General features: G+C 36.7%; 1 protein-coding gene across 7 annotated transcripts in view; it reads right to left on the bottom strand.

Annotated features, from left to right (window-relative positions):
- LOC117167137 (alpha-catulin) overlaps positions 1-27,511 on the bottom strand; it is a 453,685-nt gene that overhangs the window by 295,310 nt on the left and 130,864 nt on the right. For all 7 annotated transcript variants that reach the window (XM_033351828.1, XM_033351833.1, XM_033351832.1 and 4 more), the window contains one exon: positions 6,472-6,714. In XM_033351828.1, coding sequence (XP_033207719.1) covers positions 6,472-6,714 — 243 coding nt within the window. The remainder of the gene's footprint in view (positions 1-6,471; positions 6,715-27,511) is intronic.

A 27,511-nucleotide genomic window follows, 5' to 3' on the forward strand; every position in this document is an offset into this window, starting at 1 on the left:
GGATCCTAAATAGGTCGTAAGGGTATAGGGGGAGGGGGTTGATACAAATAGAGAGGGAGCATTGGGAGTTTCTGACCAATCGGGAAGAGATTTTCTACACTTATTCTTTGGAGTCTCAAACAGGTCGTAAGAGTATTTACGTACATATGGAGCGAGGGGGGGGGGGGCATTTTTTGAAATAACCTGAAACCTTGTTTAAGTGTACTACTCTAAAACAGAAACATCTGACTTACGTTTACTCGGGAAGGGCTCCCACAATCGTTCTTGCCATGAGAGGAGCCCCTCCGTATGCTGATGCGATTGGTGGACATATATATATATGGGAAGCTTGAATGGACGAAGCACTGAAAACTAGTTGGGAAGTGAAAGTAAACCTAAACGAAAAGCAACGCGTGAACTTTAACGAGAGTGAACTTATCCGGGCGTAAACTTAAACAAGGTTTCAGTGTATAGAAAATCAAGTGGTCTAAAATGTATGCTGCTTGTGAAAATGTACAGTTTTCGGCATTCGAAACCAAATTGGCCACACATATTCATTAAGCTCCAAATAGGATGCAGGAATATAGGGGGGGGCGCAGACGGAGGGTTGGGGAATATGGGGCTACGTTTTCAGTTTTTGAGCAATCGGAATCAGATTTATTATATATATTCTTTGGGTTACCTGACAGGTCTCAAGAGTATTGGTGGGTAGGGGGGGGGGAGTTAAAATATATTAAATGAACTGGCTTAAAACTTATGCTTCTCATAAAAATCCGCAGTTTTGGACAATCGGCACCTAATTTTTTACCCATATTCTTTAGGCTACCAGACAGGTCGCAAGAGTATGAGGGGTTGAAATAGGGCAGTTATTGTAACATATAAAAGTAATTTTGTGTAAGGTGGGTACAATGGAAAGAGTATATAGTGGGGGGAGCACAGTCTTTAAATCTACCATATAAAATTCAAATTTGTGGAGTTAAGGCTCAATACCGTCCACACCGTTGCATAGATCGATTTGAAAATTTATACACATGTAGATTAGGCACACCAAATTTGGCACACATATATTTTGGGATCCCAAACAGAACCCCATTCAGGTCCCAAGAATATAGAAGAATGATGGAGTGTAAAGGAGGGGGTACAATTTTTGAAATATATAAAATCAAGTGGCCTAAAACGTATGATCTTTATAAGAATCCAGACTAGTTGACCTTTATATTTTTGGGGTCGCTGATCACGCTCCTGGTGTCTGTATGACCCCATCAGGTATATATCCAGATTAAATGAAGGTCAAACACCTTAATTCGATTGATATAGTTTTTGACCCCGGATTCTGAAAGAGCGAAAAATTTTACGTCCAAATACGTCTTGATCTGTTTGTCGAACCGACCTCCGAAGGTCGTTTGGAGGTCATGTAGAGGTTAAATCTTTCTTTTAATCTCTTGGCTGATTTCTTAGCTAGGAAAGGGTCTCGAGGCAGTAGACCTTTACGTTTTTGAGATCGCTGATCGCGATCTCGGTGGATGAGATTTTGTGAAATGATAGGTCAGAGTCTAAAATAAGAAATTGAATGAGTTGATGTTTAATTTCAAGCTTGAGTGTTTACATTCAACCGACTTTAAATTTCAGACCATGGGCCTATCAATTTACGATATCACATTCAACTGTTGAGCATTTTCACCGTGAGGGATGACCTTAGATTTGAAAACAGGGTCATTCTTCAGTTCAAACAAAGGCCAGGATTTATTACTTACATCATATGCTATAAGAAGGGACATCGTAAAGCGACGTTTTTTGTGCCTGCTCCCAGGGCACCTCCAGGTGGTGATGGTGGGCACCGGGTATCCGGCGAAGTCCCTGGGTGAAGGCGTTCAAGCCGTCATGGCAGGCACAAGAAAAAGTAGTTGTACGATACAGGGACTCAGCAACACAGTATCGGCGATTGGTCAGGGTGAGCAAGCTTGCCCGCAATCGTCGTCATCATGCGACCGCAGCTTGAATTTGGTGGAAAACTTGGCTCTTTAAGAGTCTAATTCTTCAAGTTCATCAAAACCCCATAGAATAATCGTTTAAACAACTTTTACGTTGTTTGTGAGAAATATGTCATCACGAATCAAGGGAGAAAGTTTATAGATACATGGAAAACACATTACAAAAAATGTTTTAATATAGATATCAGTGGAATGGACAATTTTTGGACTCCAAAAATATTATGCGTCACTTACCCCCTACGAATCAAGGAAAAGAAGAAACAGATGTTTGTTTTTCCTACGATCTAGCAAGAGCCAAAAGATTATGACACTGATTGCTATTTCGGCTTGACCAATACATCTGGGTACAATAAAAAGAATAATTCTGCAATATTATATGCATTTCTTCAATCTGACTTATCCTGTTTTAATCAGCATTGAACAGGTTGAAAGTGAACATCAGATATTTACTGACGAAGTCTTTTCAGAAACAGAAACTAATTATACAGATAGAAGAATGTCATTTGAAGAATTCGAAGAACAGCGAAATGACGAGCTAAATGAATCGCAAAAAAATTGGAGTATGATAGTCACAAGTGGCCTAGTTGAAAATTTGAAAATAAGCAGTCTTTTATTAGGTCAACAAACCGGAAACACATAGTATCGATGATTTATTTGTGAGTGGAACAGTCGTGCCCGAGAACAACATTATGTCAAAAGGACTGGCCACTCAGGCAAGAATTAACTCTAGGATCTATGAACATACTACAAGAGAGTCTCATTTCTAGTCATAAAGTCATTCTTCCACCATTAAATATCAAACTCGGCTTATTAAAACAGCTTATCGAAGCAATGAGGGTATCGCAGAGCGATGCTTTCATGTATATATTTGAGAAATTTCACAATATTTCTGAAATCTAAATCAATGAAGGTGTTTTTGATGACTCCCAAATAAGGGAACTGATGAATGATGATGAATTCGAAATGAGAATGACAACTGATGAGAGAGCAGCTTGGAGTAGTTTCAAAGAAATTCAAAAAAATTCTTGGGCAATACAAAGACCTGATTAAAAAAAATATTGCCGACAGACTGTTGGAAAACTACCGAAAGACGAGATGTTTAATAAATTTAAAGATCCATTTCTTCCATTCCCTCATTGATTACTTCCCTGAAGATCTGGGGCACTTCAGTGTGGAGCAGGGTGAGAGTTTTTATTAAGACTTGAAAGACTTTGAGAGAAGATATCAAGGTGTTTGTCATGTGAACATGATGTCAGACTACTGTTGATCTTTGAAAAGAGACACATTAAATGTACACAAAAGAAAATCCCTACGTAGATCTTTTACGAACGAAAGAACACGCTGAACATAAATTTTCAATTTGCATTGTGTGTAAAAATCTAATATGCGATTCCATTAAAAGAATCCATTTTTCCCACCTAAATGTTCTCGTTATATAACATCTGAACTCAAATTTTAAATTAGAATTATTTCAACACCCGCAATTTTTTCCATAGCGCCAAAAACCCTTGAGAAATGAGCAAATAGACACACACACACACACACCTATGCAAAAATGCCCACGTAGGTTAACACAGATCTACTTGCAGACACATACAGCACATACATATACACATAGAAATAGATAGGCACACACAACTACACACAGCAGCTACATTAACGCCTAGTTACACACGAGTCTACACACAACACCCACATACACGAATAGACACACACAAACAGAATCAGGGGTGTCATCAAAATTATATCGTCCGAATAACGGAGTTTGACTTTTATTTGAGCTTGATCTTGATGTGATGGGGTCATATGGTCGCCGGGATTGTGATCAGCGACGCCAAAAACATAAGGTCAACTATTTCGAGACCCGCTAATAGCTAGCACATCAGGTGAGAGATCAAAAGAAGGATTTGACCTCTAGATGACCTCCAAATGACCTTCAAAGGTTAATTTGACCAACAGTTCAAGACGTATTCTGACGAAAAATATTCCGTTCTTTCAGAATCCGGGGTCAAAAAAATTGAATCAATCGAATTAAGGTGTTTGACCTTCATTTGCCCTTGACCTAGACGTGATGGGGTCATATGTACACCGAGATCGTGGTCAGTGACCTCAAAAACATAAAGGTCCTCTAGTTTGAGACCCGTTCATAGCTGACACATCAGCTGATAGATCAAAAGAAGGATTTGACCTCTAGATGACCTTCAAATTACCGCAAGAGGTCGGTTTGACCAACAAGTAAATACGTATTCGGACGTAAAATCTTCCGCTCTTTCATAATCCGGGTTCAAAAAAATTTCATTAATCGAATTAAGGTGTTTGACATTCATGTGACCATGATCTTGACGTGATGAGGTCATATGGACACCGGGATCGTGATCAGCGACCCCAAAAACATAAAGGTGAACTAGGTTGAAAGATGCTCCACCTCAATCTCATTTTATATCCCTGTGAAATCAGCCCCAATTTTTTCACAAATATTTTTTGATATTTTAAGCAGGTTGCGGAAGTACAAGTGTCATTTTGATGCTACAGAGCATCGAGGTTGATAGCAAACCGTTTAAGTCATACACCAAGCAGAAGGAATATATACATAATGCATATGAGTGAGTGAGTCAGTGAGTGCATGAAATAGTACTACTTGAATTAGTCAAATATGCTACAAGTACTCCATAGCTTAGCGCAATCAATTTTTTTGTTGGTTTTACTGCAGTTTAGGTTATTTTTTCGTTCAAGTGATCTGCTGACTTGAACAACAAATCTAGATTATGTACTAATAATAGATGCACATTAGATAATGCTTTGTCTGCCTCTCTTACTCACTCACTTACCGCCACCCTCACGCTCACTCACTTAATTATTTTCACTACCCAAATCGTGCTATGTAACCTTTGAAGGTCTGTGTTTGACCATTTGATGATCCCAACGGAGTACGTGTGAACAGCGGTTACATAGGTGATGGTTGCCGTGATCTCCTTTGCCAAATTGAGAGAACTTTGCGAAACCAATATGAGGCTTGTAGAGTAGGAAGTCTTCGATATCATTCTTATGTTTGTTATCTAGATTTGTAAAGCCTAATTCTCCTACAGTTGAATCTACTGTTCTACCTTTATCTAATCCGACCTCCATGTCGATATAATTTGAAAGCTGCTTTAAGACATCGATCGCGAGCGTACAGTTTCAGGCCATTCATGTATAGAAGACGGGTGATTAGATGATTATTCTCTTAACATGTATTTTGAAAAAAGAAGAACCAGCAAGATTTTCCAAAAGGAAATGCATGTTGTAGTCAGTGTATGCCATGTGGAAGTTTCTTTGGTGTTTAAGAGCTTGCGTCATGCACGTTAAGTGTTTAGTTAAAAAAAAACATAAGGGTTGTAACTTTGAGCATAAAGCCTGGCGTCAGAAGTAGGTGTTAGGTGATCTTCTAGAAACACCTCGCGTTTAATTATAAAGTTATAATTAAATTTAAATAAATGATAAACCGTTCTTATAACTCACACCCTTCATTTTATGTCAAACATTCCTCATGAAAAAACTGGAAAATTCTGGTTACGGTTATACTCGTTGTTAATCCAGGCAGAGGTGAGCGCATTAAAGTTAAAGCGATCATCGGTCCACGTTCTCAACAATCGTATATCTCTACAAGTTTGGTTAAGCGACTTCAGTTGATACGGCAACCATCATCCATGCTATTGAAAGAAAGCGCAGGTGTGAAAGCTGATGGAACATGAGGCTTACGCTCCATGAAGGCGAAACCTTATTTTGAATCCTCAATAAAGTGCATGTTCAAGGACTATTCCTGTACTTAATTCGTCAAACATTTTCTACATACAATTGCCCTCCGCGCCTCTTTATCCTGGCATACAACTTTTGCTTCATTTACATCCACACATCTTTTTATACAAGCTCTTGTGTTTCTATCTCTCTTTTTATCTTTGCGTTTGAAAAAAAACCTACGGTTTTTAAAAAAAGTCGAAATAAAATCTTTTGACTTGCACGTCCAAGAATCAGTTTTAGGACGTTCCAATTACGTTCCTAATTACGTTCCTAATTCCAATTACGTTCCTAAATCGGACCAAATAATATTCTTAAAATGTTTTATGTTCGAAATACAGCTTTAAAACGTCTCTGGAACATTGTTTGGTTATGGCACGTCATATGGGCGAATACTTCTGTTCATATTTCAAACAAAAATATGCACCTTATTAATAAATAGTGTAAGTAAAATTTGAAGAAACTTTTTAGTTGTGTTTTAAATGTAACATCTATGTTTAAAATCAGGAGTCGAGAATTTATGAAATTTGCGATAGTCAATTTTTATGCTAAATCGACAACTTCTCATTGATATAAGAATATAGAAAAAGGCTGAGACTGGCGATATATAACAGAACATTTCCATAAAGAATATTTTCTTGGGTACAAAAATTCTTCCACATTTTGAGCTGTAATGATGAGAAAAAAATAATAACACTAGGAGATTTAATTTGCTCAGTATTCATACCTGAGAATTCCAATAAGATTCTGATTCACTGCATTCAACAACGCCATCTTTTACGACATAATGAATTAGATCCATGGCTCTTCTCATTTGGCAGAAGACCGTGTCTCTGTTTTCTTTAGCGGATGCACAGTCTGGATGTCTTAAACAAGCTTTACTTGAGGTGAGAAGCATCATTGTACTTCTTTCTAGAACTTGACGCGCAGCTGCCATTTGAGCTCTTCTTCTCTCATTCTTCAAATCATTCTAGAACAAAAAATACGTCTGCTAATGATTTTTAACCGTTGCAAACGCAATAAAATTTACAGAACGTCTGGTGATTTGCAAAACATATATAGTTGCATAAAGAATTTTTTTATGAATGAAAGTACTGTGATGCACATAAATTTTTATAATACATGCACGTTTAATTGAACATAAGATTACAATATAGACGGATCAATATTTTTGAGATAATCAATCTAAAATCATATTGCATGATAATAATAGGTATAAATTTTACCTAATCGACATCGTTCGTTAACCTAACCGTTACTTGCAGGCAACCTTATAGTTCTGTCACGAGCAGGAGGATAGTATTCTATTTTCAAGTGATAAAAAACTGAATATTCTTAATTGATGCTATTTACTTATTGCTATTTATTGTTATGTCAAATAAAAATGCACTTTTTTAGGTTAACACTCCTCTCTTTCTTTATTCGCCAATATCATACAGTAGACTCTACGACACTTCTCGCTACGACACTTTTCGTTTCCCGATTTCTCCTTCCTTCGCTTGCCCTTACTCCTTGTCTTGTCTCCTACACACGCATACATGGCCGGCTACGCCTATTGCGAAGTTAGCCCAACTTTGTCATGTTCAGCTACTGCGTTTGCGCCGTGCAGCGACTCTCATTGGTCGCGGTTGGTACAAATAGCTGCATTTTTTAGTATCTATAGACACTGGCTGGATTTTTATTATCAGCAATGATGACATTTGTTCCTTTGCGTCTCATCAAAGTTGTCATTCTTTGTAAATACGTAGAAAGTGACAGATATAGAATTCTAATGACACGATTCTCGTTTCGAAGTTCGATGAGAGGGAGAATGGCTGCAGACAACTGCAAATAAAGTAGAATGTATATACTTTCGATATCGGTTACGAGTAAAGTTACTTTCGCAGTCGCCTGTTTCTACTTACTAGTCTAGGGTTAAAAACACAACTTTCGACTCGCTACGGGGGCATCGAAAGTCAAATTTTTAATACATGTGTTATGAAAACGTTATTTTCAAGTATTTAACTAGTATTATTTTGTTTGCACTAGCAATTTTTACATGAAATTATGTGAATATTTATACATATTATATTAAATGTTAGAAATATATTTATTTGGAAAATCGTTGGAGAAATAAAAGTTTGTCTTTGGAACTAAAAAAAAAAACTATTAATTATAAAAAATGTACGAGTTATTATCTTGCTCTCACGTTAAATCAGAATTTGCGTAATTTCTGATATTAACGTGCAATTTATAATAAGATTATATTTTTATTTAAAAAATTGTAATTGTCTTTGGTTTTAAATGCGCGCCAAAAGCGACCAATGACGGTCCCTGCACCGGGCAAGCACAGTAGCTAAACATGCCAAAGTTTGGATCACCTGCTGGATAATGGGTTATCTCGCGCTTCGCGCTCGCATGTTTATTCTTTGCATTTGGTACACATTTTCATCGTGACACTCGCGCTGTGCGCTCGATTTCGAACAGAGATTTTGTAAACAGGTTTTGTTGAATTTTTTCCCCGTAACTTTCGATGTTTTTCCATATATTTAAAAAAAATGTTTTTCAATGTTATTTTTCACGAATATGACAAAAAGTAGGCGTCCTATCAAGAAGGATTCTTAACGAAATTGTAGATATTTTTTATGATAACAATTTTTGTTAATTCATCTTTTTCTCGTATCCTACACAGTTTGTCCACAAAATGGAATTTTTTATTTTTCATTATTTTTTGCGCAATCAAAATTTGAATTTTCGATTTTTTACAAAAATCCAAAAATTTGATATGATAATCATGTAGGGCTTTCAACAAGCTTTCATAAACGTTTTTCTTATCTTGACTTTTTTTCATATCGTGCGTTTTTTGGCTTAAAATTTTGCCATGACTTAAAACTCGTCCTTTCTTTTAGGACCTAAAAAAAGTGTGCCAAAGATTGATTTGATTCTTTCATTTTTTCGGGAGTTATCTTATTTACGGCCGGACGGATACACAGATAGACAGACGCTATCGTTAAATCTGATTTTCGGATTCAGGGCGTCTCGGATCGTATAGATCCATTGAAAAACTGTGATGCCAAATTTCCGACAATTCTAATACTTTCTCAATCATAAATGATAAGAATGTAAAAAAGCAACACCCTGTAATGAAGACACGTATTTAAGAATTCGATATCTATATAGATGGAAATTTCTTATAAAATCGTAACATGATACTTTTAAAAATAATTACATCTCACACCCAACCGTTATAAAAATAACTTCCATAGTGTATATTATTTTCCAGTCTGTGCATATACCATATTGAAAGAATATAATTTACCTGTTTTAATAAATCTTTTAATGCCTTTAAAAAAGATTTAGCACCAAAATTCTAAAGGAGAAAAATCCGTTTTCATATCAAAAGAATCTAAATTTTCAGAAAGATTTTTTCTGAGAGGAGACTTTTTAAAAATTATTTTTCAAATATTTATTAAAACTATTTTTGAAGATAAGTTAAGATAATATAAAAATCAAAAAAAGGACCCGTGTGACTAGGGATGCTGGGAATCTACATGTATGTTGTAAAGTACATTTTGTCCTTTATCTGTGTGATAACCTATGAGAACCATTTGCCCAAGTGACTCTCACAAAAGAAAAAACGCATACCGTTCTGTACATACATATATGATTATCTCCTTCAAAGACAGGGTTTGGTACTTTCTTATAATAATTATTTAGGATTCGAACTTGAAAAAATTAAATTTCATTCAGGTAACAATTCATGTTCCAAATACCCCCCAAAAGCACCCTTAACGTAAAATAAGACTGAATTTTGGTAAGAAGACTTTTGAGAATTTTTTCGAAAGAACCAATGCTCTAAGGTATTAAATTCTAGCATTCCCAAAAAATACCCTGGTCTTCAAATTGGTCTGAATTTGATTGGTGGTAGAGTATTTACATTTTTGGATACTTACCTTAGTGAAACCCATTCAAGTTCGACCTCATCCGGGTAGATTGGTCATTTGATTTTTCACCGACTCAAGGCTGTAAGGGATCAACTTTTTATCGTGATACTGATATAAATTTAATTGGTGGTAAACAATGTACATTTGTGGACACTTACATTAGTGAAACCCACACAAATGAGACCTCATTCACGTAAATCAGTCACTTGCTTTTTTATGGACTCAATGCTGTGAGGGATCAGGAATTAGTAATAAAATAAAACCACCATTTTCTTGAACTTGCTCTGAATTTGATGAGTGGTAGACTATGTGCATTTTTGGACACGAACATCAATGAACCCCATACAAATTCGACCTCATCCAAGTAAATCAGTCACTTGATTTTTGTATTTACTCAATGCCGTAAGTTATTAAGTTTTAGTATTACCAGAAAACTACCTTCATCGTGAAATTGGTCTGAATTTTATTATTTGTAGACGATGTACATTTTTGGACACCTACCTCGTTGAAAACCATAAAAGTTCGACCTCTTTCAAGTATATCGGTCATTTAAATTATTTGTTGATTCACTTCTATAAGGGATCGAGTTTTAACATTACGAAAAAAGTGATCTCATCGTTAAATTAGACTGAATTTGATTAGTGGTAGACTATGTTTATTTTTGGAAACCTTCCTTATTGAAACCCATATAAGTTTCACCTTATCCAGCTAGATCAACCACTTGATTTTTTTATCGAATTAATGCTGTAAGTCATTAGGTTTGACTATTACCAGAAAAATACCCTCATTGTGAAATTGTTCTTAAATTGATTAGTGGTAAACTACGTACAGTTTTGGACACCTACCTTAGAGAAACCCATATAAGTTCGACCTCGTTTAAGTCGCTCAGAGGCTTGATTTTTTAACGACTCAATGCTGTAAGGGATCAGGTTTTATTAATTAAAGAAAACCAACCTTATCGTGAAATTGATATAAATTTGATTAATGGTAGACTATGTACATTTTTGGACACCTCCCTTAGTGAAACGCATTCAATTTCAACCTCATTGAGGTAAATTCGTCACTTGATTTCTGGAGAAATTCCCGCCAACCACACATGTTTTGCGCTTATAACTATTTCGGCTAGAGAGCGAGAGTGGTGGTAGACGCATGCTTAACACTTTCCTCTCAAACCCAAGCAGCACCGCAGGAACGAAATATCTGACAGGGTGCTTAGAGCGACTAACGTTCCAATATTAATTTGTAATAGTGACCAGAGTTTTATTTATTTTATTGTAGTATTTTTACATTTTTTGACAATAAATGTGATTAAAAAGAGAATTGTACAAAGTTTTTCTTTTTTGCACAAATGTGCATTGTTGAATATTTTAGTATCACCGTTTTTTACATTCTGCATATGTTGTATAGAAATATTGGATGATACTTTTTGCAGTGTGATAATTTATTGACATCATGTACAAGGTAGAAATGTACGTTACAGAAATGGAATATAATTTAAAAATCTGAATCCTGTTCCGTATCAATAAATTCAGATATATTCTGCTAAAACTAAGTGTTATATGTGTTAAATACAATATTCAAAATTGAATTTGAGCCTACTACGCTGATATGTTGAAGTTCAAAAATTTACTTTAAGTCTCTAAGTTTTTAGACTTTAAACCGGGGTTTATGTTGGCGTTTACAGTTTTCACCGTCCAACTACCTGCGTATCATCAAGACAGTTAATACTTTGAGGCAGGATATTTTTTTATACAGCAGTCAGATGTATTTTACTGTAGGAATGATGTAAAAAAAGAGAAAGTTTTACAGGTGAGTGATGATGAGAAGAATGTTGAAAGTTTGCAGGCATAAATACTTTTCACAATTGTCCTTTGCATTACATTATTTGAAAACAAATGTAAACATGCTGAAATAAAATAATTAAAATTCTAGTCACCATTACAGATTTAAATTAGAAAGTTAGTCGCCCCAAGCACCCTAACAGATATTTCGTAGCTGTAGTGCTGCTTGGGTAGGAGAGGAGGGCATCTAGGCAAGCGTCTACCACCACTCTCGCTTTGCAGCCAAAATAGTGGTAAGCGCAAAACATGTGTGGCTGGCGGGAATTTTTCCAGCCTGGGCATGTTTGCTCTAAGGGATCCAGTTTTAGTATTAGCAGAAAAATACCCTTGTGAGGGATCTCGCAAAGTAAGGGTTTGGGAAGCACGTGAAGAGCCGAGAACTGTGTGAAGTCAATGAGGATGGCAAGATTTAAACAAAACATAATGTTTATTTATTACACCTTACAAGTAAGTTTTAAGGTCAATATCGTTTTGATAGCCCGATCCGGGCGGCGGAGCAGATAGCGGATAATCTATGGCATAATAGACCCATGGCGATGAAGAAAAGGCACCTGGAGTAGATGGATTTAAACGTCTATGAGGTCATCCTGAGCCGATGAGGCGTCGTTGTAGACCGTAAAGTGATTGGAGATGGAATGTAATCCGTATCGAGGCGCAGCAAGCATAAGACTCGTTTCTCGGTGCCCAAGTTTTGGGTATCAGGACTGGGAAGTGGTGTTCTCCCTACTCCTACTCCTAGTTTGGCAGGATCGTATCATTGTGGGGTGATTATAACTTTGTTATATCCTCCCCCCCCCCTCCTCCTATTTGTGACAGGGCTCATTTTTTAAGAATAGCGTCGCACCTTTGCAATTCCATGTTGAACGCTAAACCGTCTTCTTTATCGGTTACATCTATTTATATGCAGGAATCAACTTCTTCTTTTTCCGCTTTGATTTGTTTATCCTTGTCTCAAGTATTATTTTCTATTTTCTTGTCCTCTATTTGTGTCCTCCTATTTGTGTGTCGTGAAGGATGTAGATTTGCACAGCAAACATCCTCTCACAGCGACAAAATTTTCACGCTAAAAAGTAAGTTATATGTAAACTCTAATTTCATATTTTTATTGAAATTGAAACTTGGTCCCTTATAGCCGTATTTACTTTATTTTCAGACTCTTTATTTTTATTTAATCTATTCAATTCATTTGATTTAGTCAAAAGCTTTAAATTAATTGGTACTGTTGTGTTTGTCTAGGATATTAGAATCAATTATTCCGTTATTTATAACAGAGTGAGAAAAAGGGTTCAATTATTAATTTTTAATTGAATGTTCGTTCGAAGATTGCATAATTAATTATTTTTCTTCTCTTGCCACTCTTTATCTTGTTTTAATATTTTCTTTCCCACTTCTTTTATCTTCTCCTCCATTTCTTTCCTTTTTACTTTCTCCTCTTCTTCTCTCCTCCACTCCAGCATTCTTTCCCAATCTGCTCGCCCCATCTATTGCGCCTAGTCTGCTCATACCTTGCTCTAGAGTTATCTATCTCTCTTTCCTCCTCCCTCTCTCCTCTCGCTATCTTTTTCAATTCTAAGTCCCTGATCTTTTTAATTTACTCTTGCTTCACGACCAATCTCCGATCCATTTCCTGTAAATAAATCTGTTTGTTTAATTTATTGTCTTTACCACTGGCTTCAAATCAAATCATTCGCACGCATGCCATTTCAAAGAAAAACTCTAATTCAAAGCTATGTTTTAATGTCTTTAACATTCCAATTACCTAATGATTTTGATTTTTTATTTCGTAAATTGTCGGTGAAATTTTTGCCTTTATAAAGAAAGGTCTTTCGAAACTTTTGTTCAATTTTTTATCTACTCCTTCCCCCTTGATTGATCATGTTTCATTGCTTCCTAGAATTTGTTCGCCAATTTCAAAACTTATCGGCTTCCGTCGAAGATTATAATACCCAGATTGTGTCTCATATGCGATATCTAAATTTTGAATTACTTTTTCCCTAATTACTTTTAATTTTTTCATTCTATCTGCCTATTTTTCTAATTGTTGAAATTCGATTTCACTTCTATTGCATAAATCTCTATTTAACACTTGTATTGTAGTATAAATCCTATTCAAGAATGTTTACTTGTATTTAACGCACTGTAAGTAATCAAAATTCACATCCCATGATTTGTGATCTTTGTTTAAATACGCTTTTATTGTCATTTTAATTGATTTGTTACATCTTTCAGTTGGTTTTTCTTGTGCATAGTATTTAGGAGTTTTTGAATGTCTGATACAGTGAAGACCCGTTTATTGCAGGACCCGTACACCAATAGTTGAAAAGGCGGGACTAGGTTGATTTTAAACTGAAGTTATCAAGCACGTACGTGTGAAAACAAGTGCAAGCTCACATCCCTAGTGAGCGGACTAATCAGCTGTTCTCACTGAAAGGCAGGTAATAATAGGAGAAACCATGGCGGTGTCCTGGCAATGTAAATACTGTTCGAAATATTCAGGGTGGAAAACAGGTTGTGCTACATCAAATGGGTCAACTCAAGCCTAACCTAGAAATAAATCTAACCTAACCTAACCTAACCTCACAAAACACAATTAAACTGATTGTGTTCTCCCGTTGTGTTTGCGGTACCATTTGAATCAGCTTGGGCTTAACCTGCAAAGAGGTCAAACCTATCCTAACCTAAAAAAACCTGACCTAACCTAACCTAACTTAACTTCACGTAACACAATTAAACTCATTGTGTTTCCCCGTTGTGTTTGCGGTACCGTTTCATTCAGCTTCGGCTTAACCTACATAGAGGTTTAACCTATCTTAACCTAACAAAATCTGACCTAACCTAACCTAGCTGAATAAAATTCAACCACACGTGTAGCTATGTAAGCGTACGTTTCTCAGTCTTAAATGTGTGTTATATTTAATAGGTTAACTCGATCTTAATCTACAAATGAATCTAACTTAACAGAACCTAACGAAATTTTGCTTAACGCATCACAACTTAACCTAAGGTTTCCCTTTGTAACACAATAAAATTTATTTCATTGTACTATAGGTGGTTAGAAATTTAGACCCACATTACTCATTTGAAGAAACTTAGAACTACAAGTAGAATTGACCCCATTTCAATTAACCTGACAATGTTTGTATCATTTAAAATGTAGAACTGCAACTTAAACCTGCAAATGAATAAGAGTTTTATTCAACATTTTCTTATCTCTGCTTTTCTTAGACTTAAGGGATATATTTATACTATCTTTCGTGTTTACATTTTATCTTGCTTTTTATCGTAATTAAATTGATTTATAGACCTACTTCAGTCTATTTTCTGCCTGTTACAACGTGTCCTTTTTTCTTCGAAGGAACGATGCAAAGGGTTACGCTTACGTTTAAGACCTACATTCGCTACCCTTTTCAACATTCAGCAAAAATCAGCCATCATGACCTCGTCCCATCTACCCTGATATCGTTGTTCCATCACCTTTATGTCTTGTTGAAAACGTCACCCTTGTTCTTCGCTGAAATCACCAACATTTTCTGGAAACATATCCAGATGGGAATCTAGAAAGTAAAGTTTTAAATTCATCAAGCAGCCTAACTTTTTGTAGCTTCTTATCATTTTCGCAACTATATTCTCGTCGTCTAGACTTTTTTCGTTACCAAGGAAATTTGGGTTTACTGCTTAATAACTTTCCCAAGTGTCCTCGATCTCTGCAATTCCACAGGCATGTAAAGCATGGCTCTCTCGTGAAACCCGATTGTTGGCCTAATATCATTGTTATGATTTTGAGAACACCACATATTTGCCATTTTTGATTCAAGTAATTAACTTTTTCGAGAAGCATTTTAACATTGTTATATTCTTCTTTAATGACTGTTGAGTGAGCTATAGGGATAGGAGTGTAAGTATTCGTGTTATGCAGTAAAACAGCCTGAATGCTGCGTTTTGACGAATCAATGAAAAGTTGCCATTCTTCGTCTCTGTACACATTTTTCTTCAAGTGGTTCATTAGTCCATTAGCATCAGTGCAGTACGCTAAAAACGTCTCCTTCGTCTTTAACGAAAAGTTTTCTGAATTCTTTGTCCCTGTCGCGATAGAATGAAACTTTTGTCTTTGGCTCTAGAAGATTTCTTCTTTTTAGAAATGAAGCGGCAAATTCAGCGCCGTCTTTCGGTAATCCTAGATATCTAATAAAATCATTCAGTTCTAGTTGAGACACTAATATTGGAACCTTCAATTTCATTTTATGCACGCCATATTCGTCATCTTTTTCGTCATTTTCATCGAAAACATCAGAACTATTTTCTGTCCGATCACTGGTTTCACTACCGTCTCCATGACGTTGACTTTCAACTTCCATTCTATCATCTTCTTAAGCGCTTAAATCAATCTGGTGTGCATTTTTATTGATTTTAATTCCTCTTGTGACTGTGCGAACATTAATGTACGAAATGTTATTTTTATTTTTGGCGTTGAACCCTTTGACGGAATTCATACAAAAGTAGCAGTCCTTCGCAATAACGAGTTTTTTCCATGTGGTTGGTGTAGAGTACTTGCGGTACTTTTCGTTGTTGGAATTTTTTAGACGATACAACATAAGTCTGCTGGAATTGAAAATGACGTGAGGAACCCATTTTGTTTCTGGGTGCAGCATTTTACGATCAAAACACTTTTCGTAAAGACTTTTCCATTCCTCGTCGATTGATTTTCGCAAACTGCTCACTTCATATTTACTGCAAATGTAACAGAATGAATCTAAGATATTCTTGCAGGCATGCGATTGAGAAATGCTTGCGGTTTTTTTCCTTGTAGCATGATACTCTACACCAACCAAGTGATCCATTGATGAAGAGCTACGTTTGCATGGTGACGACGTCGGAGAGCCCGCTTTCCCACCCTGACCAGACGCCGATACTGGGGTTTTTCCCTGCATCGTAATACACTTTTTACTTGCGTCTGCCATGACGGCATGAACGCCGTTTACCCAGGGACTCAGCCAATGTGGATACGTTGCCCACCGTCACCACGTGGAGGTGCCCTGGTTACAGACACAGGCGAATAATGCTAGCAACAAGCAGTTACGAAACTCCAGACATTTACTGCTATAAATGTCAAAATATGAAAGTACGCAAAAACAGGGTTGCCTGCGTAATCGATAAGGTTAGGTCAGGTTTTTTTAGGTTATGATAGGTTAAACCTCTATGTAGGTTAAGCCGAAGCTGAATGAAACGGTACAGCAAACACAACGGGATAACACAATCAGTTTAATTGTATTTCGTGAGGTTAGGTTAGGTTAGGATAGGTTAGATTTATTTTTAGGTTAGGTTTCAGTTGACCCATTCGATGTTTAGCACACATTTGCTACTAGGAAACTATGCTTCCAGAGCTTTACGGGTAGTTCAATAAATTTCTATTAATTTAGGTTATGTGAGGTCAGGTTCTGATAGGGTAAAGTTATGTTAAATAAGTTTATATCAGGCAAGGGTTGATCCTTCACAGTTGTCGACATGTTTTTGAAGTGAAAATAGCATCACTGGCATTATTTTGAAATTTATTTGCCTCAGTGCATGATTTTTCGTCATTTCTTGAGGTTATGGCTCAACAATGAGGTGATGAGTAATTTTTGATACCGAATTTGAATTCAGCGCTCCAAAATCCATAGGAATACGTGTGTTTTGTTACCAGATCCGCACACTTTTTTTTGTGTGGCTGTTTTATCAAAGAAAAATCTATTCCAGCTACTAAAGTTAATGTAATGGGACTACCCTGGGAATGTGAAGATTTTTCAAAATAATCAAGTTAAAAATCATTCTGGACTACCGAAGTTATTTTGTAGTCCAGATAATTAAGACAAGACTAGAGGTCAGTCCAACCAACAAAGGCTTACAGATATGTTTTACCTTTACTCGAAAACTTGGGTATTGATCATAAAATGCCCGCCCTTATACAGCCAGGTCAACGTCAACTTGATACTCAAGCTGTAAATGACTCTAGAATAATTACAAAAACAAGGTGGCTATTAGAGGCGTGAAGTGGTCATATAAAATACGTTTTTAAGTTTTTTCAAGGAAATATTTCTATGAACCATGCCATCAACATCGGTGAATTTTACCGAATTGCTGGCGCCATTCTCAATAAATATCCAGAGCTAATCGTTATGGAGCGAACAACTGCTAAAGTAACGGAAAGAATGTTAGAAAAATCTCATACATCTAATTTTATTCAAGCTAGAGTTGAAATAGACAACATTCACACGAAAAACGCACGATGGGCTAAATTAAATGCAAATCATGTATTCTACTTTCCAAGGCTCGATTTCAACAGTTGATGGACCTTACAATGGGAATATATAAATTAAAGCTTGCACGTGTTTGCATACTAAAAAACTTCAAAGATAACAGGCTAAACCGTTTCTAATAGACGAACTATTGGATGAACGTGGACTCATTAGCCCACATTGCAAGCATATTATGGTATTTAGAGTTTGCACGACATCAGCTACAGCAAATCAAATATCTTACGACAGTATTGCTTGAAAATGTCATTGATTCGGTATACAGTAAGACTGATTTATACTCTTGTTTTAACCGAATGGAAAAATAACATGTCTTGGATTTGTTAGTTGGACTGATTTATAGTGTTGTCTTAACCGACTGGACTAATAGCATGTCTTGCCTTTGTTGGTTGACTCATTTATAGTCTTATCTTAATGGACTGGACTAATAACATGTCTTGCCTTTGTTGCTTGGACTGACCTATAGTCTTGTCTCCGTTATCTGGACTACAAAATATCTTTGGTAGTCCAGAATGTCTTGCCTTGATTATTATAAAAAATCTTCACATTGCCAGGGCAGTCCCATTACATTGCCTTTAGTTGCTGGGCAGGCTTTTCCTTCGATATTAGGACTAATTTACAGTCTTGTACTTAGTGGCCAAACTGTCTTCCATCTTCTATATTTCGAACAGTATTTACATTGCCATGACAGCGCCATTTTGTTGCCCTAATTATCTGGACTGGTTCTCCAAGTGTTTCTAGTATTGTCAGTCATTGTGCTGATCACAGTTTATTGAAAAATCTGAACCGGATCTTCAAGTTTCAAGTGAGACATTAGATTCGCTTGTGGTCATATTTTTTGCTTTCAGCCTCTTATATCTCGAAAACTGGAGTTTTTTTGGCCTAGTGCTCACTAGGATTTTTTGATTAGGAGGCATTAAACTATATTATATTGCAATTTCAGGTAATTTAACCAGGGTCGCATTTTAATGTAAATTGTGCGGGGTTTTTATGATCTTCGAAAAGAATTATAAGATGAAATCTTGTTTTGTCCATTTAGCTTTCATCTATTTCATGTAATTCTGACGGTTTTTGGTTCCTTTAATTATTATCCGTCTTTAATAATCACTGTTTGCGTTCCCCTGATCTATACTATACCAACAATTACGTCGAAAATGGTCTACTTTCCCGCAATTGTAGCATATAATTGGTTCTCGCGATTTGTAATTAAAATTTGGGTTTCCTAAATTTGTATCCACAAAATCCTGTAGACTTGGATTTGTTTCACCTTTTTTAAGATCCCTAATATTTTCTTGATTTGAATTTTTTAAATTTAATTCTGTCTTGTATTTCCTTTTTTGTCTTCTGAATTAATATTACCTTCTTTTGCGTTGTTTAAAAGCGCTGGTATTTGCGGATTGTTTTTATTTTGATGTGTCAGTATGGGCCCTAACAGCTGCTTAATTGCATTAAATAATTGACTAGCTGGGGTCTGATTTCTGCAGTTATTATTATTCGTAAATCTTAAATTTCCTTGGTACCTCTGATTATTTGTAAAATCAAAATTATTATTTTTTATGATCCTCTTCATCTAAACTGCTTAATTGTTGCAATCTAATTTCAGATTTTGCCAATTCTGTTTCCCATTCTCGCTATAAGATTTCTAATTCAAAAAACATGAAAATCCATTTTTTGAAATGTAAACTTTATATTCTATTCTTAAATTTTCATAAGTCTTTCTTATTTGCCTTTCTTGGTTTGAACGTGACATTAATTTTTTGAAAAGTTCGTTCATTTTCGTTATGAAAGCATTAATATTTTGTTCTTTTTTTGGTTACAAAATTTTATTTTATTTTTTATAATTTCTGAGCATCTTTCGTTCAAATATGCATCTTTAAATTCTTCGATAAATTCGTCTAAATTTTGTCAATTATCTCGATTAACCTGATACCAATTTAATGTTTCCTCTTCAAAAACCGCATCTGAATCGTCCCGAAAGGAAACAGAGTTGCTTGAATCTCTTGCGAATCATGCACTATTCTCTCCTCTCTTTCTCTATTGGTGTCTCTACTTCTATCCATTCTACCTTGCAAGTCTGTTTGAAATTGACGAAAATTTGATTTTCTCATAATTGAATGCCTTTGCACCGGTCTCGGTAAGGAGTATTCGTCCCCTAGACTGCTGCTTCTATTATTTGTTATTCTTTTTCTTGCACCTGTTAACGCGTGTCTTTGCTTTTTATATCCTAAACTTGTTTCTCCAAAATGAAATGTATTTCTTACATTTGACTTTTTACTTTGATTAAATAAGCATTCCGTTGTATTCAAAGTTATATACATTTTATTATTTAAATTTTTTATTTCTTCGGAAAGTTCTTTTATTTTCACTTTATCGCTTTTATTCTCCTCAAAATTAATTTATTATTCTGCTTAATTTTTAACTTCATTATTTCTTTTTAAAAACGTATCGATTTCAAAAGTTTTGTTATTGATTTTCGCGTTTTCTCTTTTTTGCCATCCCATTTCTATTCATAGCCTTTCGCGAGCAAACCCTGCTTTCTCTGCTCTTCCTCTATCTATTCTTTCTTTCACTTTTCTCATTGTTTCTTCTTGTTTAATCCCACTTGATTCTAATTGTTCCCTGTCTCTTACTAATCTTTCGAGTTCTTTTCTCTTGTTTTGAATTTCTCTATCTATTCTACTCGTTTCTAATTCTTAATATTCTAAGCTCATACTATTTTTGGCTTCTATTCTCCAATTACCTAACATCTTCTCGATATTTGGGGACAGTATTCTACTTTCGGGTTTATGTGTGGTACTGTATTTTCTGTTTGAGTTTGGGGTGCTTTCCGTATATGTTTGTGTCTGTATTATCGTCTTTAGGATTGCATCTGTCACTTGACTCGGCTGTACCGTCCTTAATTCTAATTCTCTATTTCGTACCTTGACGAATTCTATGTTTGTATTTATTTCTTCTCTCACATTTTCTCTTTGGACCGATTGATTATCAATATCTTCGTTTTCTAAATTACTCGCATTTGCTTTTACTTCATTTTCTTCAAGTATAATATGCGGTATTTCATTATTTTTTCAACTTTCTTTTACATTCTCTGTCGGATTTGCCATTTCCGTAATAATTTTTATTTTGCCCGATCTTAAATGCATTTAATTTTACCTATTCTTTCTTTTATTTTCACCTTTTACCAACTAGATCAGGGGTTCCTTTGACTGATTAAAAATCGGCACGTTCACTTAAGCGAGCGTCTCGGTTTTTACTACTTTGGGATGCGCGTCGCCTGACCACGTAGCGGAAGTATCCACTGGGGGCGGGAAAGGATGATAGGAGGATTGTAAAGGGGGGTGTGAAAGATGTGGAGAGTCGCGAACTGGGTGAAGTCAATGAGGAGGAAATGATTTAAAGAAATAAAATGGTTTATTTAAGCCAACTTACAAGTGAGTTTCAACGTGGAGATCATCTCAATAGCTTAAACCGGGCGGCGAAGCCGATAGCGGGCAAGGGGGCAAGGGCAAGGGCACGTTTATATTTTATTTAACGTCCCCGAACGTTTGCTACTGGTTCTAGAGAGGCCCAGTGCCTCACCGGACCGCACTTCCCGAATGTAGTTGCGAAAAACGCAGACGGAGTGTGTTCGAAAATTACTCGATGTAATTTGCCCGATTACTGGAATATACCTCCTTTATAAGGTGAGAAGTGGACGAAAACTGCTGTCGAGATAGGTCTGCGATTAACTTCGTCGCCTAATTAAACATAGAATTTGGAAGGATTTATTGCTGATGCTGCATTTGGACTTTGCCTAGCAACTGTGGGAACGAAGACCGGACGTGGTTTACAATTTTCGCTGTGCACGTGCAGTGTGCATTGTTGCTGTGCAAAATGTTCAAATGTTAATTAAACTTATACCCAATAATCAATAGTGATCCCTCACCAAATTTTAAATTTACTAAGGAAAAACCGAAATAATTCAAATAAATAACTTGAATGGAATCAGGCATTTCACTCTCATGTTATTTCGATATTCTGGATATTAACCGTATCAAACAGATTGATCAGTATTTCTAATCACTTATTTCGCTCTTAGAATGAAATAGGGTTTTTTGATCCATTGTTTAACGTAGTACCGATATATTTGAGTTACTAATGTTATGTGCATTTTTTAAAGGCTTTTGTTTTCTTTTTGAATTCTGATCCATTTTGATAAGTATTTATTAATTATTAATTTATCTATCAGCCTAATTTGTTTATTTGTTAATAAATAATTGTCCTTTTAGTAGATTAATTATTTGAATTTAACGTTCATAAGAGGCTTATATCAAGAAATAGAAATTACTAGATTCCTAAATAATAGGGAGTAAGGTTAAGGTTCCCTACCACCAAGACCCAAATAAGCTTTAGTGGTGAGCATCGATCATGTGGTCTATTGAGGATGGTAGCCGAGATCCCAATTGATCATCGACTTTTTAAACTTTGTACCATAGGGCTGGTAATTTAAATTTAAGTATTTTGAAGAATTTAACGACTCTTTTAGTCTTACGGCATTCAATTATTTTTATCAACCCGGATAAACATCAAGACCCAGGTTCCTCTCTAGCCTAAACATCTGGCTGAAATGAATGACGAACTTCGTGGAAATTTTTCCGAAGAATCCGATCTCTGGACTATAAATTGTTGTGCATATAATACAGCAAGAGCTTAGGCCGATACGAAACGTGAAACAAAAACCAACGGTTAATCATAAGACCAAAAGACGAATGCATCAACTCGCCATAAAGATAGGCTGGGCAAGGCAGTATTCCTGTTGTTGAGAGAATGCGGATACTATCTGACGCTAAGAGATGTCTAGAGCAGAGAGAGAGAGGTGGGTCAGAGAAAATCAACAGTTTTTCTCTAAACTATCTCGATTGTTCCAAGACACTCCAGTTACTGTCGACCACCCGCCCAAATCAGGGGAGGTCAAAGTATTTTGGAGAGAAGTCTACGAAGTGCAGGATAGACCGAACGAAGACTCATAGAACATAAATAGCTTTAAGGAACAGTGTAATGCCCTCATAACACCTAATGAAGAATGTCCACAAATCACTGCCAAGGAGATAAAAAAAGTATTAGGAGGGATGAAGAACTATTCCGTGCCGGGACCAGATGGTATCAAAACCTTCTGGTGGAAAAAGTTTCCTTCAAACTATTAGCAATTCGCTCGTATTTTCACCTTATATTTAAAGTCGGAAGAGATGATTCCGGGAAAGTTGGTGTAAGAGCGCACAATACTCCTACCGAATATAGGCAACTAAGTTGACCCGAAGAATTACAGGGCAATCACTTGTCATATATGCCTGGGCGTGCTACTGAGCCGCATTCAGGATGTGACTTCTATAAAGGATATTCTCCGAAGCAGATACAGATGTCTTATCAGGCATCTTCTGTTCCGCGACTTTACATCTCATGTCGTCAAGGTGGTCGCGGAATATTGAATATGAATTTCTTGACAACAGGATTATTCTGGGTATAGCACACAAAGTCGTAAATGGAAAAGACCCTCTTCTTTAAATGTTTAGGTAGCACGAAGAAGTTGGAAAAGGCGCGTTTCTGTACAAAGCAGCGGAGGAGGCTGCTGAAACACTCGAACTTAACTTCAGTATTAGGGGTGAGCAAAATGCATCAAATTTTATCTACCTCGAGTACTCACGCCTTAAAGCACGGATTAAAAAAGCACTAGAGAAAAACTTCTGTGAACAGCTCCTCGATCAGAGGATGCTCGACATCTTCTACAGAAATGTGCAGAATTAGTCAGTGTCATGAGAGCTAACTTTTGCTTTCCTTAGATCACCTGGATTGAAGCCTGGTTTCATTTTAACATGTGAGGACGGTGTGTGTCACTTCCACCTTAACATACCGACGCCACATTTTGAGCCAAGATATTCCCGATGATAGCTGCAGTGCCATGCACACCCCGAGCATTTAGCAGACATACTATCTAGTTGTCCAGCACATGCGTGAACGACCTACATCCAAGGGCACAATGCGGAACTAAGAGTGGTTTATTACCATCTCTGTCACTTTTAATGCATTGGCCTTAATATCGTTCCTCTAAATGCTCCTAAGGAAATAGAGTCAATTGTCGAGAATGAAAAGTGCCGCATATACTGGAAGTTTATATTCTTGAGAATTGTCTCTGTTGCACACTCGAGGCCTGCCATTGTTCTTCTTGACTTCGAGAAGCGACCCATGTTCTTTATCAAATTTTCGGCATCAGCTGACACAAACATCATAGCCAAGCAGAATAAAAAGAAAGAGAAGTATAGAGACCTTAGAAGGGATTTGCGACCATTTTAGCCCGGAATATTCAGTTAAACTAATCGTCCTTATCTTCAGCGCTCTTAGAGGTGCTAAGCTTTTAATGGTTAATAGACTGAAAAGCATCCCTGCGTGTCAACAATATGCTAAAACACTTGCGGAAAAATGCAGAAGGCGGTCGTCCTTGGATAAACTGATTTGTGGCTGAGGTCGGTCTGCAAGTATCATTACTGCATAAAAAATTAGAAGTCGTACCTAAAGTGGGCGCAACAGTCGTCCACCTTCGTCCGTCTCATTATATTCTTCCGACCGCGCGGGGGGTTTTATTAGGTGTGGTTTTGCTCGGAAGGTTGTCATAATTTCGCTCTCTCTTTGTTTCCTTAACGAAAGTGCGACCTATTATGATACGTTAACGTGATACCAAGATGGGGCAACCAGGTCGGCCACCATACTTCCTAAACTTATCTGGTACGCCGATACTATGGAGATCAGCAACGATAATTTTGAGTTTCCCGTCTTCACAGAGTCAACCGTAACACCAGAAAACTACCCTCATCGTGAAAATGTCTAAATTTCATTGGTGGTAGACCATGCACATTTTTGGCCACGTACCTTACTAGAACTGCAAGTCCAGCACCCAGAGTTTGTAGTTTTTTGGCATGCCATCCATAGCCGTTACATGTATGGTTACGGTTTGTACGTACGCAAGAAAAATCTACGCCACGCAAAATTTCCGAATGCTTCCGATCTTAAACTTGAGCTCTATTATAAATCTTCAACATGTCCAAATTTTGTATTTCTCGGTATATTGTGTGAAGAATAGCCAAAAACTTTTGTTGTTTTTATCAGCATTCCTTTAAAGGCCAGATCGACGTATTCAATCCACATGTGCTTATGTCGGAATAACATTGCCGTGCAGTGTTTTAGCATGTCATCTTCATCGGAAGTATTTGTTAGTAGAGTAGGTGGTTAACAGGAACGATTCCAATCTGTCTATATTCTTCGGGGATATAAGATAGCTTCAGGAATGTATGTATTAATTCGAGACATTTTCTTCTCACACATGGTGATGGTGAAAAAAAAAATTTCTTTTTCAACAGCAAAGTTGTGCTCATGTTGGAAATGTGTTGCCCAAACCTTCACGGACAAATTTATAATGCGCTTTTCTCTTTTAGAACATTTGTTTGTAAGTACCACCAATCGAATTAAGAGGAACTTTATGATAAGGGCAGCTTTTTGGGGTTGATATACCTTAATTACTAACAGCATTGCGCCAATAAAAAAATCAAGTGACCGATCTACCTGGATGAACTCAAACTTGTATATGTTTCACTAGGGTAGGTTAAACATATAATCTGAAACAATGTGCATAGTCTACCCCTTATTAACTTAAGCCTAACATCAGGATGAGGGTGCATAGAACTGTACATAGCCTACGACTAATTGAATAAAGTCGAACTTCACACGATAAGGGCTGTTTCTTGGGTTACTAAAACTTGATCACTTACAGCATTGTGTAGATAGAAATATCAAAAGACGGATTTCACGATAAGGACAGTTTTTTGGGTTACTAAACCTTGATCCCTTACACCGTTGAGTCGATGAAGAAATCAAATGAACAATCTACCTTTGGAAGGTCGAAATTGTATGGATGAACTAAGAGAGATCTCTTAGTTCATCCATACAACCGCAGAATTTCACCGGGAGCGGGTGCTAATCTGAAAAATTGCACCCACTCTCAGCGAAATCGCAGTAAAATTTTAGCCCCAACCACGTCTCACGACCGTGAGATAGGTGGTTACAGTCTGTAACGGAATCAATACGACAATCCGGCAAAAGTTTCGCGCACCCTCAGAACACGGAGCGATCAAAGAACTACCGCCTTCTGCATTTTTCTCGCAAGTGTTTTAGCATATTGTTGACACGCAGGGATGCTTTTCAAGCTATTAGCGAGTGAAAGCTTGGCACCTCCAAGAGCGCCGATGATAAGGACGATTAGTTTAACAGAAGATTGCGGGTACAATCGTTGCAACTCTCTTATAAGGTCTCTATGCTTCTCTTTCTTTTCATTTTCCTTGGCTATGATGTTTTTGTCAGCTGGTGCCGAAAATTCGATAACGAACATGGTTCGCTTCTCGAAGTCAAGAAGAACCATGTCTGGCCGCGATTGTGCAACAGAAAAAATTGTCGAGAATATAAAGTTCCAGTATATGCGGCACCTCAGATTCTCGACAATTGACTCGATTTCCCTAGGAGTGTTTAGAGGAGTGCTATTAAGGTTAATGCCGTTAGAGTGACAGAGATGGTAATAAAGCACTCTTAGTGCCGCATTGTGCCTTTGGATGTAGGTCGTCCCCGCATGAGTTGGACAATTAGATAGTATGTGAGCTAAATGCTTGGGGCGTGCATGGCACGCCGTGCGGCTATCATCGGGAATGTTTTGGCTCAAAATGTGGCGAAGGTATGTTAAGGTGGAAATGACACCGTCTTGATTGATCCTCCACATTTCTGTGGAAGATACCGTGCATCCTCTTATCGAGCAGCTGTTCACGAAAGTTTTTCTCTTGTACTTTCTTAATCCGGGATTTCAGGAGTGAGTAGTAGAGATAGATAAGATTTGATGCATTTTGCTCACACCTAATTCTGAAGTTAAGTCCAAATGTTTTAGCAGCCTCCTCCGCGGCTTTATACAGAAACGCTCCTATGTCCACTTTCTCGTGATTCCTGACCATTTTAAGATGAGCATCTCTTCCATTTGTGACTCTATGTGCTGTACCCAGAATAATCCTGTTGTGAAGACAATCAAGACTCAATATTCCGAGTCCACCTTGACATCGTGCGATGTACCGTCGCGGAACAGAAGACTAAAGATGCATGCTTTTGTTCATGTGCATAACCTTTCTTGTCCCGATATCAAGGTATCTGAGCTCGATCTTCGTCCATGGAACTACTCCAAATGAATAGAGTACTACCGAAACGGCAAGCACGTTCGCTGCAGACACTTTGTTACTCGCCGACAGTTCGGAAGACTAAATTTGCCGGAGAAGACGTTTGTATCTGCTTCAGAGAGTATCCTTTATTGATGAAACATCCTGAATGCGGCTCTGTGGCACGCCTAGATATGTATGAGTCTCTCCAGCGCAAAGGTGTCGTATAGCGTTTCTATCAACGAGATCAAGATCTTCTATTTAATGTAATTAAATTGAACGGCAATTTTTACATATTTTAATATTAATTTTAATTAAAATAATTAACAAATTAATTTTACAATGAAATACCCCTAATAAAGTATTTAATTGAAATTTATATTTATTGACAAATTCAAATTTATTGTAACTTATTTAAAAATTTCATATAAAATAATAACATATTTATCAGAACTATTATTTATTCAAAATAATTAAAGAATTATTTCTTTTAAATTA

The sequence above is a fragment of the Belonocnema kinseyi genome, chromosome 2 (assembly GCF_010883055.1).
Source record: "Belonocnema kinseyi isolate 2016_QV_RU_SX_M_011 chromosome 2, B_treatae_v1, whole genome shotgun sequence".
In the NCBI taxonomy this organism is placed as follows: domain Eukaryota; kingdom Metazoa; phylum Arthropoda; class Insecta; order Hymenoptera; family Cynipidae; genus Belonocnema; species Belonocnema kinseyi.